The sequence below is a fragment of the Felis catus genome, chromosome C1 (genome assembly GCF_018350175.1).
Source record: "Felis catus isolate Fca126 chromosome C1, F.catus_Fca126_mat1.0, whole genome shotgun sequence".
Taxonomy (NCBI): Eukaryota; Metazoa; Chordata; class Mammalia; order Carnivora; family Felidae; genus Felis; species Felis catus.
In genome coordinates this window covers 197947650-197965379 of record NC_058375.1, presented here as the reverse complement: position 1 = coordinate 197965379, position 17730 = coordinate 197947650, and the positions used below count along the sequence as shown (strand labels likewise).

Below are 17730 nucleotides of genomic sequence, written 5' to 3'. Positions count from 1 at the left end.
TAAATACTTAAAATGAAAAAATTACCTCTTCATATTCATAATCATCTTCAGATGCCTCAGTTACAGTGACCTCTGAAATCATGTCAAGTTTCAATCTCAAGATATATGGGATAAAATGATTCGTTTAAAATTGATTTGACATTAAAATTCGGTATTAGATCCATTTATCTCACCGAGTTGGTAAATGTAATATAAACTCTTTAAAATTTCTCTTCCCCATATAACCTACAAATATAGATATCTTAAAACAAAATATTTTTATTATTATTTTAAAGCATTGCTCTAGAACCCAAACCTATAAAAAACTACATTCCCATACATCTATTTACTATCTAATGAGTTCCAACTTGATTGTAAGGCTTACAAAAATGTACATGGTATATATAATAAGATAGTATAGATTAGAAAGAGAAAAGAAAACTTATGGACATGAAAACTATGACAGTCAATTTTTTAATTTATCTCAAACTAATTTAAATTCTCAGAGCTCCAGAGTCATTCACAGTGCATTGTGACTTCTTAAAGTATTACGAATTTCCAAAAAGCACACCAATATCCATATATAAGTAAAAAACAGATTTCAATGTTTTCATAATAAAAATTACTTAAATATCTTATTTATTATATATTTCAATTTTAAAATTAAATTTCATTCACAGGAAAGGCAGCCTAATTAAAGCAAAGTAAAGTATACAGTAATCATAATTCAATGGTCCATAAAGTATCAAGAAATAAGCATTAAAGTATCAATGGAAATGACTAGTAAAAAAATTCTAACAGCAATGCTGTAAGACTTTCAAAAATCATAAGTTACTTTAATTATAAATGAAAACTTCAAGATAATGCTTAATTTTGAAAGAAATCAAAACATATACCATTAACATTTTGTTGGTTGGTGGGTTTACATTTCTCTCCACATGTACAGATGGGATTATGCCAAGTTCATTCAAAATGTATGAAATTAAACACTTTAACGTATAGTAATGGTTACAAAAATCAAAGACGAGATTAGCCTAGCTTTTGTTTTGCTGCTGGTTATGAGAAATTATCTTCCAAGAGTTAGCTAAAGTGTATATAACAACTCATGCTGTTTGTAATAAGAACTGATATCACTTATACAGTATTTAAGAGAAGCAGACACTGTCCCTCATTCTCATCCTACCTGCAAGCTATAATCATCTCCATTTTACAGATCAGGACTCACAAGCACAAGGTTACACAGGTAGGACCTAACACAGTTGGTGATCAGCCCCGGAAGTACAGGTTTCACTATGCTATACTTAAACCTCTCTTGTTATTCCATATTCATCTTCTATGCTATGTAAACACTTGAAGTGTTTGCCAATTATCTTCCACACAGTTCTAAACCTCTAAAAGATGGGTTATACAGCTTTGTTACTCAGTTCCATCATAAGCAGTAACTCTTCACTGTTTATCCAACTGGAAAGTCACTTAAGCCTATTTCAGTTACGAACAATTCTTAGGAACCAGATACCATCAAAAGGCCAGTATTTCATTGTCAAACAAGTTTATCTCCCAATAATATGGTGAAAAGTAATTTTGGCTCAAAAATAACTACTTAATTTAACTAATTAAATAAGTAAAATAACTAATAACTAATTAAAAACTAACATGGTAGATTAAACTACTACAGAAAAAAAAAAAAAAAAAGATGCAACCCTGCAGCTGATCCTATAATACCCATACTGGGTAATTTACCCATATGAACTTCATATGGCAAATTTACCCATACTGGGCACCAGGAGTGAAGGACCTACCTATATTAGTTAATCTATTACCATGGAACAGTTTCCAATAGCACTTGCCTCACTCTCTAGTACCTTGCCAGCAGCCTTCTTAAGAGACCACCAGGCTTCCACTAACAGTCTAATCAAAGTATTTAGTTTTCACTAATATCCTACTTAAAGAAATTCTAACATCTGTCCTATTTCAGTTCCAGAGCCACTCTAATACCTTAAAGGATTTCTTATGTTAAAATCCCACTTTCAGGTGCCAAAATCTGTACTTTTTATTATTATTGCTTAACAAACTCCCCAAACCTTCAGGCTTAACAATAAGCATCCATTACCTCATAGTTTCTGTGTTCAAGAATTCAGTAGTGGCTTAGCTTGTGGATTTTGATTTGGGGTCTCTCGTGAGACCTCAGTGAAGATAGCAGCTAGGGCTGCAGTCCTCTGAAGGCTCGGCGGAGGCAACAGGATCCATTTCAAAGATGGCTCTAACATTATTGGCTAAAGGTTTCAATTCCTCCCCATGTGGGTCTCTCCACAGGCGTCTTTAGCATTCTCAAGACATAGCGGCTAGTTACCCCCAGAATAAGCAATGTAAGAAAACAAAGTGGAAGCCACAATGTCTTTTATGACCAAGCCTCAGAAGTCACATCATTGGTTACATAGGTCAACCCTATTCAGTGCCTAAGGGAGCCAAATAAGAGCATGAGTATCAGGAGGTGGGAATCACTATGGAAGCTGGCTACCACAGATGAATTGAGGAGTTTCAAGAGTATTAAGAGTTAATGCATGTAAATCACTTAGAATGGTGCTAGCTTATAGTATATGCTATGCAAGTATTTGTTATTATTTTCCTTGTTCTAGAAAGAGAGGAGTACCTGTGGAGAAGTCTCATAAGTCTCTCATGGCCTAGTTCCCCCAGGCTTTAAAATGAATGGATTAATAAAATTCATTCTAAATCTTCTTCCTTTCTAAGTTTAGATTTTTCTGATACATTTTCACTTTTTTCAATAAAATTTCCAGAAGTTCAGCTACAGGAAATCAGTCTCCTTTCTATGGAAAAGTATACTAAAACTTGGTTTTGTAAGAAGTCACTTGTCTTTAAGTCTCCAGAAAAGCTAAGTCATTCTTCATCACTGCTCATACCATAATAAATTTCACAAAGAAGTAAATATTCTAAAATCATTTAGACAGACTTTAAAATTGTAAATTAGCCAACTGATAAGATTAATGTGAGGAAGAAACATCAAAGCATAGGTTGTTAAACACAGCAATACACAGAGAGAAAAAAAAGATTTGTCCTCAAAGCTTTGGAAATATCAAACAACACCTGCCATACTGCTACCCAGAAAATATCTGAGGCAACAGCTTTTGAACCCTAATAATATAGTTTCCCCAAAATCAAAACAGTAAGTGGAAAAATAACTACCATTTCATAAAGCTTAAAAGTTTTGTCATATGGATCATTACCATATTTATTCTCACAACAATCCTCTGACATTGAATAACACAGATATAATCATTTCTACATAAAAAAATAAAAGAAAGAAACTTAATCAAGGAGATTAAGAAATCTTCCAAAAATCATATACCTATAAGTGACAAAGACAAATTTCTTGAATAAAAATATCAGGAATTTTCTACATTATCATATTGTGTCTACAGTGACACAACAAGAATGTGCAATTTTTACCAAAATCCTAGGTACTTACTTTCCAAACTTTCCAGTGTTATATCATCAACAGCTAAATCAAACCATTTAAATAGCTCAATTTGAAGACCCTAAAGGAAAGAGAAGTGTAAAAGAGGGCAAACGTACCAACCCAAAGATTAAATTAGCCAAGGGCAAGAGATTAATGAGACAAAAGGTCAGGAAGAGGACAAACATCCAAAATAGGAACCACTATTTTCCTGGACTGGTATTTTCAGTATCCACAAAAATGATCCGTACATAAAATCTTCCCAAGAGCAACTGAGTTGAAATGTGACATTGAGGTGCTACCGAAGAAATAAATGTACTTTGGCATGTGCATTGGTATGCATCTGTCTGGCTGAGCTGGCTAGCAACACATGGACAAATGCACAAATGAATCCCCAAATGATTGTGTGGCAGTTTACAAATATGCATATAGTACAAAATATAAAAATAAGTAAGTATGGAAATTCAAAGAGAAAGAACAGAAATAAGATAAAGGTAAAGATACAGTACATGCCATAAAGTCTCACGAACTCTGTCAAACATAAGCTACAGATTTGACCCAAAGCTTCCCAGCAGTCTGGGTAAAGAGGGGAATGTAATCAGATACGAATTCCATAACCATCCAACGAAAACAGATGAGTTTCTCAGCAGATGTACAGCAATTTCTGGTTGTGAAGCCCGAGAGAAATTACTCTCTCCCATTCTCATAAAGAGAACACTGTGGATTGTACCGATATTGATTCCCTTGGCCATCAGGACAGCCAGAAAGACTGAGTGAAGCAGGATCTGATGGAATACCATGTGTAAAAAAAGGTTGGAAAGACTGCTTTAGAAGCAATGTTGCCAGAATAGGAATAAGCAATTGACCAAGAATTGCCTGAATGATAAAAACCCTCTACTCTCATTCTACTTTTACTGGACAACCTTCTCATGTGTAATTTAATCTCTAAGGTGACCCTATTCTGCAGGAAATGTCCATACAATTAAGCTGGTCACAGTTCTCAGGCATAGTGATTTTTTTTCCATTGCAGAATAAACCAGAATTCTGGCTCAAAATCAGTTTCTTAATGCCAAGAAAAACCCTCTTATTATCTGTCTAGTATTCCTTCAAAGAACATTGTTAAACTCCATTTTCGAAATTCATTTTTCCCTCCTTTCTATTCTCTTTAGGTCTAGCTATTGCCTTTCTGCCTGCTTAATGCTAAGTTGACATCTAATATTGTGCCTAGTGTTCTAGTCTCCTCTTGCCCAGGGTAAAGTCAGTGATTCCACTTCCTCTCTGACCTGCAGCCACAGCCCTTAGCACCACCCGTTTCTAGGCCACATTCCGTATCCCAGAATCAGAGCCTACACCCAGACTAAGGGTCCCACTCCACATCTCCCCTTGCTCTGAAATTTAGTAATACTTGTGATTTGCATATAATTTGCATATTATGTATCAGTACCCTGATGGTACTTGGTCACCATGGGTGAACTGACTGGCAGTTTCTGCACTGGCAGAATCTGTACCAGATCTCGGCCTTGGAGATCCTATCAGAAAATAGGACAATATACGCAGAAACTGTCAGGAAACCCTAAATCCATCACAGTACTACAGAAGACACAACTGCAAGAAGCCTCAGAGAAGCATTTCAGCTGGCATAATGGAGTCGAGCTTGAGGTGACAGTTGATATGATGGGGTCACAAACAAGGCTCTACAAATGAACCACATCCAGAAAACTATAAATGATTTTTAGATGTGAACACCACACAAAGTGCTCCTCACACGCTCGTCTCTTCCCAGTGCTGCACTGGAGGTGCCTCACTGCCAGCAGCAGCATCTTTACAAGGAACTGGAATGAAACACACAGTTAATTATATTTTACATGATTTCCCAAAGCTACTATAGACAGAAACTGCTTTGTAATCTTTGCCGTCACTGCAGAGCCAATGTACATAAAGGCAATCTAAAATCTAGCCTGGATCCTTCATGACCAACATTTTACTTACCAAATTGAAATAAAAGTACTGTAAATGGCAAACATCACAGCCATGGTTCCCTTTCTTAGGAATGCCAGTTTGAATAATATAACTTAACTGAATAATAGACACCGAAGATGGCAGATAACTGGCTACCACTGGCTACCACTTTCTCCACTGTTATTTGTTTTCTGCAGTCTTTCCCACCAAGTCTTCAGGAGGTCTCAGAATCTTATTAACACCACATACCAGGGAGCCACTACCAATTCAACAGACACGGCAAGAGTGGAAATTTATTGGCTACCCCTGCCCCAGACACCATTGCACATCTTCTGCCTCAGAAGGTGGAAAATAACTTTCTTTTCAAAATATAAGGCTCACTGTTCTCATAGCGGGTGGTGGTTTAAGTTTTTCCAACTTTATGCCAGGAGATCCAAAGATATGGGCTCTATAACTAAAAATATAGATATACCTCTATCTGAAAATATGATGGCTAGGAGTTAAGAAATTTGTTTACAGCCTTATTATTCCAATTATATTCTTTGGACCAGCAGCACCAGCAACACCTGGGAGCTTATTAGCAATGCAGAATTTCCGCCCTCACTAGAACTCACTGAATTAGTCTTCATTTAAAGATCCATATCTTTGATTCATATGCACATTAAAGTTTGCCCAGACTAGAGGACACACAACAAATTCTTTCTTTCTTTCCAAATAGCCTATGACTTTCATGCTTGTAAAATTCAGCACTCCAGGTTTAGTAACATGCCTTTTGGTCTAGATTCTACATTCAGACTGTCTATCCTTGTATTTGAATATATGTAGGGTGCAACTAAGATGCCATGGACAAATTAATTTTCCCAATGATAATAAGAAATAGATGACTTGAGGGGGCGCCTGGGTGGCGCAGTCGGTTAAGCGTCCGACTTCAGCCAGGTCACGATCTCGCAGTCCGGGAGTTCGAGCCCCGCGTCGGGCTCTGGGCTGATGGCTCAGAGCCTGGAGCCTGTTTCCGATTCTGTGTCTCCCTCTCTCTCTGCCCCTCCCCCGTTCATGCTCTGTCTCTCTCTGTCCCAAAAATAAATAAACGTTGAAAAAAAAATTTAAAAAAAAAAAAAGAAAAAGAAATAGATGACTTGAGTACCTAACGATTATTAAGGATTTTACAAATATCTGCTCACTCAATACTACAAAGATTCCAGAGAAGTAACATAAGAGATGGGAAAAATCACTAAATGTTAAACATAATGAATAAAAAGACTGTTAAATGATAAAAATTCAATTTTAATTAAAGTTATCAGTGAACATTACTATTACAATGAACGATTGTCTAGGGATATAATTTAAGAAAACAAGCATGCATCTTAGATAAGGTGTCTAAGTGTGTTTGCCATATTTCAGTTGACTAGTTTAATGGAATCTTTAATTTTGCACTTTCAGAAATAGTTGACTTTGGGACTGAATCCAGAGTTGATCAGCTTCAAAAGACTGGTTTAAACTCACTCAACCCTTGGGGCGCCTGGGTGGCGCAGTCGGTTAAGAGTCCAACTTCAGCCAGGTCACGATCTCGCGGTCCCTGAGTTCGAGCCCCGCGTCGGGCTCTGGGCTGATGGCTCAGAGCCTGGAGCCTGTTTCCGATTCTGTGTCTCCCTCTCTCTCTGCCCCTCCCCCGTTCATGCTCTGTCTCTCTCTGTCCCAAAAATAAATAAATAAACGTTGAAAAAAAAATTTTTTTTAAAAATAAACTCACTCAACCCTCAGAAATTGCTGGTGGGGCCAGAGCAAACCTCTTCAGTGGTCAGCAAACTTATCTCCATGATCTAAGAAGCCAAATTCTTAGCATTGGAATGCGTTGAAAGATAAAATAATCAAAATCCAGCTAGAGGAGCAGAGAATCAGTGCAAAAGGAGGGAGATATCAAAGATAATACTTTGGGGCTCCACTTTCCTAGAGTCCATGTATTCCATTATTCTTCCTTGAACATTTCTTTTGACATGTAGCAACAAAATCAATTAAACACTAGCTTTCTTAGTACAATTCATTCCAGCTTGCATCTCCCAATTGGACTGGGCATTCCCATATGTCCCTAGCCATACATTAAATGTAGTTCCTACTCCATATGGAAAACCTTACCCAAGCTGTCCTGATTTCTAATAGAGAATTCATTCATAAGAGAACAATCAGCTTTCTTTACATACACTCGACCCTTTACAAAGCACATAGTTAAAATCTGGTCTTATGTTTTATAGTGTTGCAAGTATCTTTCTAATGAGAAGTTCTCCAGAGGATTCATGTGCTTTCATAAACAGATTTCTTCAAAGCTCTGGATATAGCTAAGAAAGGAACAATGTACAGGTATGTTTGTATCTTGTGCAGAAGTTTAAAACATAAAAGCAATGATATTGTGAATTGCTTCAGAAGAGAAACAGATAACACCTGCCTTTACAGGTAGTAGGTTACAAAGAAGAGGTGTTGCAGGGGTAAGAATTATTTTTCCTGCATACATTCTCTAAACTTACAAAGAAAACGGGGACTTAACTTAATGAAGCCATTCCCCTCATGGTGGATCCTGGCTGTTTTCAGTTTGGGCCCTAAAAATTTGTACATGTTCTTTATGTTTGAATGTTTAACAGCAAAGAAAAGGGTGACTTCCTGAAGAATTACAGTCAACCTCTTTTAAAGATTTAATATTGATATGTTGTTGTCTAGTATTCTAAGGAGCATCTGTTCAGTCATAAATAAGCAAAGCCCAAGACCAAATGCAGTAGAAGTGATTAAGTGTATGTGCAAAGTAGAGAACATCAGATTTCTGATTCATTTCTGCATATTATAACTTTTATTTACCCACTGCAATAGCTCAATTAAATAACCTGAGAGCTAAAGACTTTAAACCCAAGAAAGTCTCACTTCAGCAACTATCATAATTGCCTTAAGAAACAATGTCAAATAACATTATACAGTCAACTCTTAATTATGCATGTTAAGAGAGCCCAGGGATACAAGGATAATTGGCATTCAAAAGTAATCCTCAAACTGCATTTTAACTAAGAGTTAAAGCCTCACTTATGACTGAACTTCCCACCTAAACAATGAATGTAGGAAAACTAGCTATCTGTGTAGTTCTGCTATCCCTGGACTACCCTTTGGTTGAAATCCAAAATAGTAGTCAACTAAAGGGAGATGGAAGAAAAGCAAAAAGGCAAGATAATTCATAAACCAGATAATAAAATACTAAAAAGTTAGAGTTGCTTATATTTACAAATGTGATTATTTGGAGAAATCTTTGTCAGGCAGGTTTTTTTGCAAACTGCTATACGTTTCCAGTTGTAACCCAGTGATCGCCTGGAAAATTAAGTAAACCGAAAAGCTGTACTATATGGGAGTCCACCATTTATTCCACAGGGATATCTGCAAAAAAGTTAACCCATTGTGTTGGCCTCATGTTAACAAACCATGTGTTACAGAAATCATCTTAATGTAAACAAAAATAAGATGCTGGTTACCATTCACTACCAGGGACACTGAAAAACTTTATACTTGATGCAGTTAAGTTCTGTAAGAATTGTTGGCTCATTTTCGAATTTAAAAAGAAATTTTACTGGGAAAAGTAGCTATTTAGAGCTCTGAAAATAGTACAATGCCTCATTTAATACACTAAGGCACCTACATATTTCCTTTAAATTGATTTTGAACTATTGAAGCTTATATTCCTATAAAGATCATGTTTGCATTGAAGAAAATACCACATATTCTCTTTGATCTTTTCAATTAAGTTCTTCAAAGCTCCCTGAAGCACCAGTGTGTACAGAGCCTGAGTCAGGACAGGTGAACCAGTTTGCCAAAGCCCACAAAACCAATCATTGCCGAATCTCTGAAGTCTTGAATTAAAGCCGGGGGATTCAAAGTTGGACAAAGAAATAATAAACCAGATTTTGGAGTTTCCTTGATATCTTTAAGAATAAAACAGATAACCCTCTCTCTCCTACCTGCCTTAAAAAAGGCACCTTTTTCTCACGAACTCTCCTTCTCTCTCCAGTACAATTACTCTACATGCCCAGCGGAGGTGAGCTCAAAAGCCTTACCAAGAAATAGTGAACCTAATTATTCACATATGGCTATTCCATTTTTCTGGTATTTCCATTGATAATTGCTCATCACTGCCTGGTTTCTTCCTAACACCTCCGAGCCTTTTCAGCTCACCGGGTCATCATTTAGTTGCTTAAAAAAAAAAAAATGTAATAATTATTATTTAGTAGCCAAAATTGCAACTATCAAGGAAGTTGACGCTACTACAACAAATCATTTAAGCTTTGGTCAACTGAACCATCTACAGAATCACAGGTTGAATATTCTGAGCTTCAGCTCCTTAAAACGCAAAGGCCGAAGTCTTTCCCGGTCTCCTAACTTTCCCTACTGAATTGGTTCCCACGGTATTCCGCAGGTTTAGGGCTTATTTAGGAAAATCACTAAGCGAAAGGGGGGTTGAATCAATCTGTTGTACCACCTTAACATAAAACTTCCATCCAAAGTTTGCAAAGTGGTGACTAAGTACCAGATTCCTGAAGGTTCTTCCAACAGGAATGCGGCAGCCTAACACTCCGAAAAGGGGGAAATTTAGTGGGTAGCTATCAGGGGAACACGGTGCGGGAGACGCCACCATGAGGTCCAAATGGCGTCTCGGCCGGCTTGGTAGCCACAAGCCTCAGAGGGCGCCACCAGTGGGAAGCCCGCGCCCTCGTCCCCAACCCGTTACCAAGGGCAGCGCCTGGAGGCCGCGCCTACACTTAAGGATACGCTCCAGGTAGTAGGCGCCCTCGGCGGCCACCGCCTCCGCGGTGTCCCGAGCAGCCGTCAAGCCCATGCCCAACGCTTCTTCCAGGACCCGCAGGGCCAAGGTGGGCAGTCCTTGCTTAGCAGCCATCCGAGGCGGAACGGCCCGCTGCCTCCCTAAGAGCAACTGCGAAGACGCCTGCCGGAGACCGCACGCAGCTCTCGCGAGACTCTGACACTCTCACGGCTTCCAGCCAGCCAGTTCCGCGCACCTAAGGGTTGCTGCAGCCCAAAGCTTTAGGGCCCTCTGAGCTTCACTGGTTACCATGGCAATGTCGTTGCCTAGTTACCCTAGGACGCAGCTCCTGGAGTGGATGAGATAAAACGCAAGAAACAGTCGGCTTGGATTATATACATTTTGTTGCCGAGCCAGCTTGGGGTTTGCTTTGGTTTGGTTTTCATTTTAACCCTAGCATTTCTTTCTCACTTGGTTGGCTTCCCTAAGTTGTCCTTCTCCGGGTTCTTGCATGCCCATCATCAGCTACCTAATTTTAGATGTGTGGAGAGCCCCCATTATCCACAGGGAAAACTCCTGGAAAAGAGGAAGAACCTCAGTGCCAAGAGGGAAAAAATTTTTTTTGTAGAAAGCATAATTGAGAGATTAACTCAGGTGAATTACCAGCCTCAGACGCTGAGCAACAAAATAGGCTAGGGGCGCCTGGGTGGCTCAGTCGGTTAAGCGTCCAACTTCACCTCAGGTCATGATCTCACAGTTTGTGGGTTCGAGCCCCGCGTGGGGATCTGTGCTGATAGCTCGGAGCCTGGAGCCTGCTTTGGACTGTGTCTCCCCACCCCCCCACCCCCCGCCCCTCTCATGCAAAGGTCTCAGAGGTCTCTGTCTCTAAAAAAAAAAAAAAAAAAAAACTAGGATAGTCACCTTAGTCTATTTCCTTCTTGGGTTCCTTTAAAACGTTTATCTGAATATCTGTTTTGACTTCGGTTTCATACACTGGGACTTGGAAGAACATTTGTAGCGTTGACCCTTGCCAAGAGAAAGCCACTTTCATAAGAACTATGAGGTACAAATAGTCCTAACATAATGTATTATAAATGATATTTGTCCAATCATGTGCACTCCTTTTGCAATGACAGAATCTTCCTCAGGTTGTATTGTGTATATATCAGAAGCACGTACTGAGCCTTTTTCTTTGCAGATTCTTTTTCAGTCTGTGTTTTTTGATGAAAACTGAATGCCAAACAGCAATTCATTATAAAAGCTCCCATTTACTACCAAAACAAAACAAACAAAAAAGCAATAGTAGTAAGCATCCTAATGAGGTGATTGAGAGCCTGGGTGTTGGAACGAGAGGCTGCATTCAGATCCTGGCTCCACCACTTACCAGCTCTGAAACCTTGGGCAAGCCACTTAATCCAGGCCTCAGTTTCTTCATTTGTAAAATGACCATAATAATATTACCTACCTACAACAAAGCATTGTTGCAAGGGGTAAAACATAAAGAATTAAGAACTTACCAGACAAAAGTAGACACTAAGAAATAGTTGTTATTTCTATTGAAGTTAATTGCTTAGTTGTGTTTTGTTTTCAGAATAATCAAAACTCACAATTAGAAATAATACTCCTTCGTTTCTCATACCTATTCTTTTAAAAACTTAGTCTTTGGGGGCGCCTGGGTGGCCCAGTCAGTTAAGCAACTAACTCTTGATTTTGGTTCATGCCATGATCTCACAGTTCGTGAGATTGAGCCCCACATCAGGCTCTGTGATATTCTCTCTCCCTCTCTCTGCCCCTCGTTCTCTCAATAAATGAATAAATAAACATCTAAAAAAAACTTACTCTTTGTCCTTGATGTTTCCCATCAAGCACATCCTCAGTGCTTATTAAATTCAAGGAACAATTACTAAGAGGCTGAAAATGAAAATAAAGGAGAGGAACTCTGAAATTGGGGGATCCACTCCTTTTATAGAAAGTCTGCTGTTTGTTCCAAAGGGAGGCATTACCTTATCCCTCAAGTTTGTTTTCTGTAAACACATGTCTGAGAAATGGCCCAGGTAAGGAGTGGTCAGGGCTTTGCACCCCCAGCAAAGCATGATGGAGCATGAGAAAGCCATGAAGGAGCGTCTCTCTGAATAATTGATGTTTACATTGATCTTTTGTGTGTGTGTGTGTTACATCAGCTGTTCTCTTCCTTAGATTTTAGATGTAGTATGTCATGTTCTACACATAGGTTTGAATTCTAGCTCTTCTGTATGATCTTAATTAATTTAAGCTCCTTGAGCCTTGGTTTCCTCTTATCTAAAAGAGATATTTTAATACCTATATTACCAAAATACAGTGAATGAAATGTCTTCTTTGGGAAAATGTCTATTCATGTCTTCTCCCCATTTCTTAACTGGATTTGTTTTTTGGATATTGAGTTTGCTAAGTTCTTTATAGATATTGGATACTAACCTATTATCAGATATGTTATTTGCAAATATCTTCTCCCATTCCTTACACTGCCTTTTAGTTTTGTTGATTGTTTCCTTTGCTGTGCAGAAGCTTTTATTTTGACGATGTCCCAATAGTTTATTTTTATTTTTGTTTCCTTGCCTCAGGAGACATATCTAGAAAGAAGTTGCTATGGCTGATGTCAAAGAAATTACTACCTGTATTCTCCTCTAGGATTTTTTATGGTTTTGGTCTCACATTTAGGTTTTTAATCCACTTTGAATTTATTTTTGTGTTTAGTATAAGACAGTGGTCCTGTCTCATTCTTTTGCATGTTGCTGTCCAGTTTTCCCAATACCATTTGTTACAGAGACACTCTTTTTCCCATTGGATATTCTTTCCTGCATTGTGGAAGATTAGTTGACCATATAGTTGTGGGTTCATTTCTAGGTTTTCTATCCTGATTTATTCAAAAAAGTTAAAGTTTCTCAAGAAATCTAACAACAGAACTACCCTATGATCCAGCAATTGTACTACTAGGTATTTACCCCAAGAATACCAAAATACCAATTCAAAGGGATACATGTACCCTAATGTTTATAGCAGCATTATTTATAAGAGCCAAATTATGGAAACAGCCCAAGCATCCATTGAGTAATGAATGGATAAAGAAGATGTGGTATATATATACAATGGAATATTACTCAGCCATAAAAAAGAATGAAATCTTGCCATTTGCAATAACATGGATGGAGCTAGAGAGTATTATGCTAGACAAAATAAGTCAGTCAGAGGAAGACAATAATCATATGATCTCACTCATATGTGGAGTTTAAGAAACAAAACAAACAAGCAAATGGAAAAAAATAAAGAGTCAAACCAAGAAACAGATTCTTAACTATAGAGAATAAACTGATGGTTACCAGAGGGGAGATGGGTGAGGAGATGGGTGAAATAGGTGATGGGAGTTAAGGAGTACACTTATCATGATAAGCACTGAGTAATATATAGAATCGTTGAATCACTATTTTGTACACCCAAAACTAATATTACACTGTATGTGAACTAACTGAAATTTAAATAAAAATGTTAGAAAATAGTAAATGAAATGGAATATACAAAAAGCACTTATCACCATGTCTAGTATATCAAATCTTTCCAATAAATAGTTGTTAATAAAATTGACTTGAAATATTGAATTATGTGCTGATCCCACATTGGATGTTATATTTCTAACAAATTTACAAATACAGGAACATTTTTAAGAAAAAAACTTAAATGTTTTTACTCTTTTTAATGTTTATTTATTATTTTGAGAGATGCAGAGACAGAGCGCGAGTGGGGGAGGGGCAGAGAGAGAGGGAGACACAGAATCCCAAGCAGGCTCCAGGCTCTGAGCTGTCATCACAGAGCTCAATGCCAGGCTCAAACCCACGAACTGTGAGATCATGACCTGAGCCGAAGTCAGACACTCCACGACTGAGCTACCCAGGTGCCCCTAAATGTTTTTAGAAACATGCAGCCCTCAAAAAGAGGAAGATCTTAATAGAATCAGAAGAAAATAAATTACAACCAATATCCACTACTTCAGGTAGAGGAGAACGGGGAAAAATACTTGTCACAAAGCTTTTTTTAAAAAGTCCTGTAATTCAAAGAAGTGTAATTACCAAACTCCTCATAAAACAAATTATTATTTTTTTTATTTTAAAAAAATTTTAATATTTATTTTTGAGGGAGGGAGAGAGAGAGAGAGAGGGACAGAGTGCAAGTGGGGGAGGAGCAGAGAGAGAGGGAGACACACAAAGCAAGCTTCAGGCTCTGAGCTGTCAGCACAGGGCTCAAACTCACAGACTTTGAGATCATGACCTGAGTGGAAGTTGGATGCTTAACTGACTGAGCCACCGAGGTGCCCCTAAAAAAAAAAAAAAAAAAAAAAAAAAAAAAAAAAAAAAAAAAAGTTATTTTTTAACCTAGAAGTCTAATTCTTTAAAAATTCCAAATAACCAAAGTTTTGCTTCAGAGTTCCCAATTTGCTTATGCCAATTCCATGGATTTTAAATTTAGAAATCACCTAAGATATTTTTGATTCAACTATAATTTGAACACATTTCACTGTGACTTAAACTACAGTACATTTAAAATTCAACTTAGAGCCATCTTTAATATTTTATTAACCTTTGGATCTCTACAATAATTGTGTAATTTGTTAGAGCAATAAAATAAAAGCAAAAATAATCTTAACAAATATAGACATGGGGCACCTGGGTGGCTCAGTCGGCTGCGCGTCCGACTTCAGCTCAGGTCATGATCTCACAGCTCGTGAGTTCGAGCCCCGCGTCGGGCTCTGTGCCAACTCAGAGCCTGGAGCCTGCTTCAGATTCTGTGTCTCCCTCTCTCTCTGCCCGTCCCCTGCTCATGCTCTGTCTCTCTCTGTCTCAAAAATAAATAAAAACATAAAAAAAAAAAACAAATATAGACAGAACCAAAAATTGCCTTCAGATAAAAAACAAGATGCAAACTTTTGTGGTGACTGCTAATATCTTAAAACGAGTATGTCTTTGCAAGGGATGACTTTTAAAATAATATATTTATATTGGAATTCTTGTTCTGTTAGTTACTGGTTTAACTTAAAAGGGGTGTAATAGTTACAAACAGAGAGAGAGGGAGGCAACCCACAAGAGACTCTTAATTACAGAGAGCAAACTAAGGGTGGATAGAGGGGTGGGGGAGAGAGGAAAATTGGTGATGGGCATTGAGGAGGGCACTTGCTGGGATGAGCATTGGGTGTTGTATGCGAGCCAATTTGACAATAAATTATATTTAAAATAAAAGAAAATAAAATAAAAGGGGTGTAGAAGCCCCACTAAGAAAAACAAAAACTTCAGATCATAGTAGTGGTTTCAGTTATAATGCTATCCTATAGTCCTGCTATCATGCAGTCCTTCTATTCTATTGTCTTTCCTTTTTAAAAAATGTTTTACAAGCTTCATTAAAGTGGAAAAAAAAAGAAAGTAGCTGAATATTTTGATGAATGAATGGCAAGCTCTCTAGTTTCCTCTTGAATATGTTTCTGAAAGAGGTAAATAAAGAAAACCAATGGAGACAGTCACTATGAAGCAACAACTACAAAGGACAACAGATTTTATTTGATCCCAGCCTAAATGCTCCATTTTTGTAAAAGTGAAATTATTTTTAAAAGCAAACCAGAAAGAAATTTGACAATGGATATACTCTCCCCATTTATAGTTTCAAAGCAGAAAATATTCATATGCAAAAATATAGTGAAGTACTATTCAATATTCACAAGTTATAAGTGTTAATTTTCTTCCAATAGAGCCCAAGTCATTTACTGATACATCTTCCTATAAAAGTATCTTATTTTCTTTCAAAACTTTAAAGTAAGCAGTAGCCAGTTTTAGAATTTTGGAATTCATAGAAGTAGTGGCAATTGACTGTGGTGAAATTATTTTTCAACCATACAGCTGTATTTTCCCTTTTTATACCATCAACCATTTGAAAATCCATGTCTCCTGTACTCACGGTTCATGTAAGTTCAAACAGAATCAATCCTCTGACTCTGAGGATCACATGACCCTAGCTTAAACTGATAAAAATAGTTCATTCTGGGTCGCCTGGATGGCTCAGTTGGTTGAGCATCCAACTTCAGCTCTGGTCATAACCTCACACCTCATGGGTTCCAGCCCTGCGTCGGGTTCTGTGCTAACAGCTTGGAGCCCGGAGCCTGCTTCGGATTCTGTGTCTCCCTCTCTCTCTCTCTACCCCTTCCCAGCTCATGCTCTGTCTCTCTCTGTCTCAGAAATAAATAAACATTAAAAAATAGTTAAAAAAAAATAGTTCATTCCACTTGGTTACAGTGATCAGTTCCTGAATTGGCATGCAGCCTAAAAGGAGCCAATGAGACATGGTGGGAATTTGGGGGGAATTCTAATAAAGAGACTCTTACTCTGTTCTTTGGGCCTTAAGTTCCAGAGTTGCCATAGCTACCTTGCAAGTATGAAGAAAACTTCTGTCCAGGAATCGAGTCGGTATGTAGACCTGGTTGAAAAAGACAGAAAACCCAAGTCCAGATAAAATCACTTGAACCTCTAGTATACACATTTACATTTCCTTGTTCTGTCTGCTGAGGACCTAGAAGCAACAATACCCCTATTGCCTTGAGAACACCTAGCATAATATCTTGGCTTCTAATACCATTTTCAAATAAGACGGATAGCCATTGGAGAAATGGCCAAAGCTAGGGCTGAGCTGAATGTACATGATGAGCCTGGAGAATCTTACAGTGCCAGAAAATAAAAAAAGTATCCCCCATCACTAAAAAGTTACAATAATGGGGTATATTAAAGAGATGCATAAGCCAATTGAAAGAGTTCTCTAAAATATGCAAAGCTAGAACAATTTGAGCACAAAATTAATAAAGTAGTATTAAAATATAACCCAAAATATAAAATAAATATTATGAGTCTATTTGATATAAATAAATGATTACATACATAAATAAACAGAGGAGAATGGACACATGTCCTGTCAAGAAGAATTCCAAATAATATATGTAGATATGCTATATTATAGGAGTGGACCACAATTCCCCACCCTTTAAGTGGGTACTGCACATCATGACTTTCTTCCAAAGAATATAATATGGAAAGGGGGGAGGGTGGAAAGAGTAAGTTTACAGTGGAGAAACCTGGTAAATACTACCTCAAAACCCATGACCCCAGACTAATTATGAGAAAAACATAAGACAAATTTCAATTGAGGGACATTCTACATAATACCTTACCAGTACTCCCTAAAACAGTCAATACCATCAAAAGCAAGGAAAATGTGTAAAAGCATCACAGGCATGATGATTAACTGTAATGTAGGATCCTGGAACAACAAAAAAAATGGACCTTAGGTAAATACTAAAGACATCTGAATAAAGTGTGGAATTCAGCTAACAATAATGTATCAATATTGGTTCATTATACTTGGTAATTGTACATATTCATGTAGGATGGTAATAACAGAGAAAACTAGGTATGGTATATGGGGACTTTCTATATTCACAACTTCCTGGTAAACCTAAAACTATTCTTAA

At 37.6% G+C, this 17730-nt stretch overlaps 1 protein-coding gene across 4 annotated transcripts in view; it reads right to left on the bottom strand.

Annotated features, from left to right (window-relative positions):
- SPAG16 (sperm associated antigen 16) overlaps positions 1-10483 on the bottom strand; it is a 997079-nt gene extending 986596 nt beyond the window's left edge. For 2 of the 4 annotated variants that reach the window (XM_019838628.3, XM_045034447.1), the window contains exons 1-2: positions 10205-10476; positions 26-72 (exon numbers count right to left, since the gene is read on the bottom strand). In XM_019838628.3, coding sequence (XP_019694187.1) covers positions 26-72; positions 10205-10331 — 174 coding nt within the window. In that variant the 5' untranslated portion in view covers positions 10332-10476. Of the gene's footprint in view, positions 1-25; positions 73-10204 lie in introns of all 4 variants that reach the window. The other 2 variants (XM_019838629.3, XM_045034448.1) reach the window with 2 other exon arrangements.
- Positions 10484-17730: the final 7247 nt, after the last annotated feature.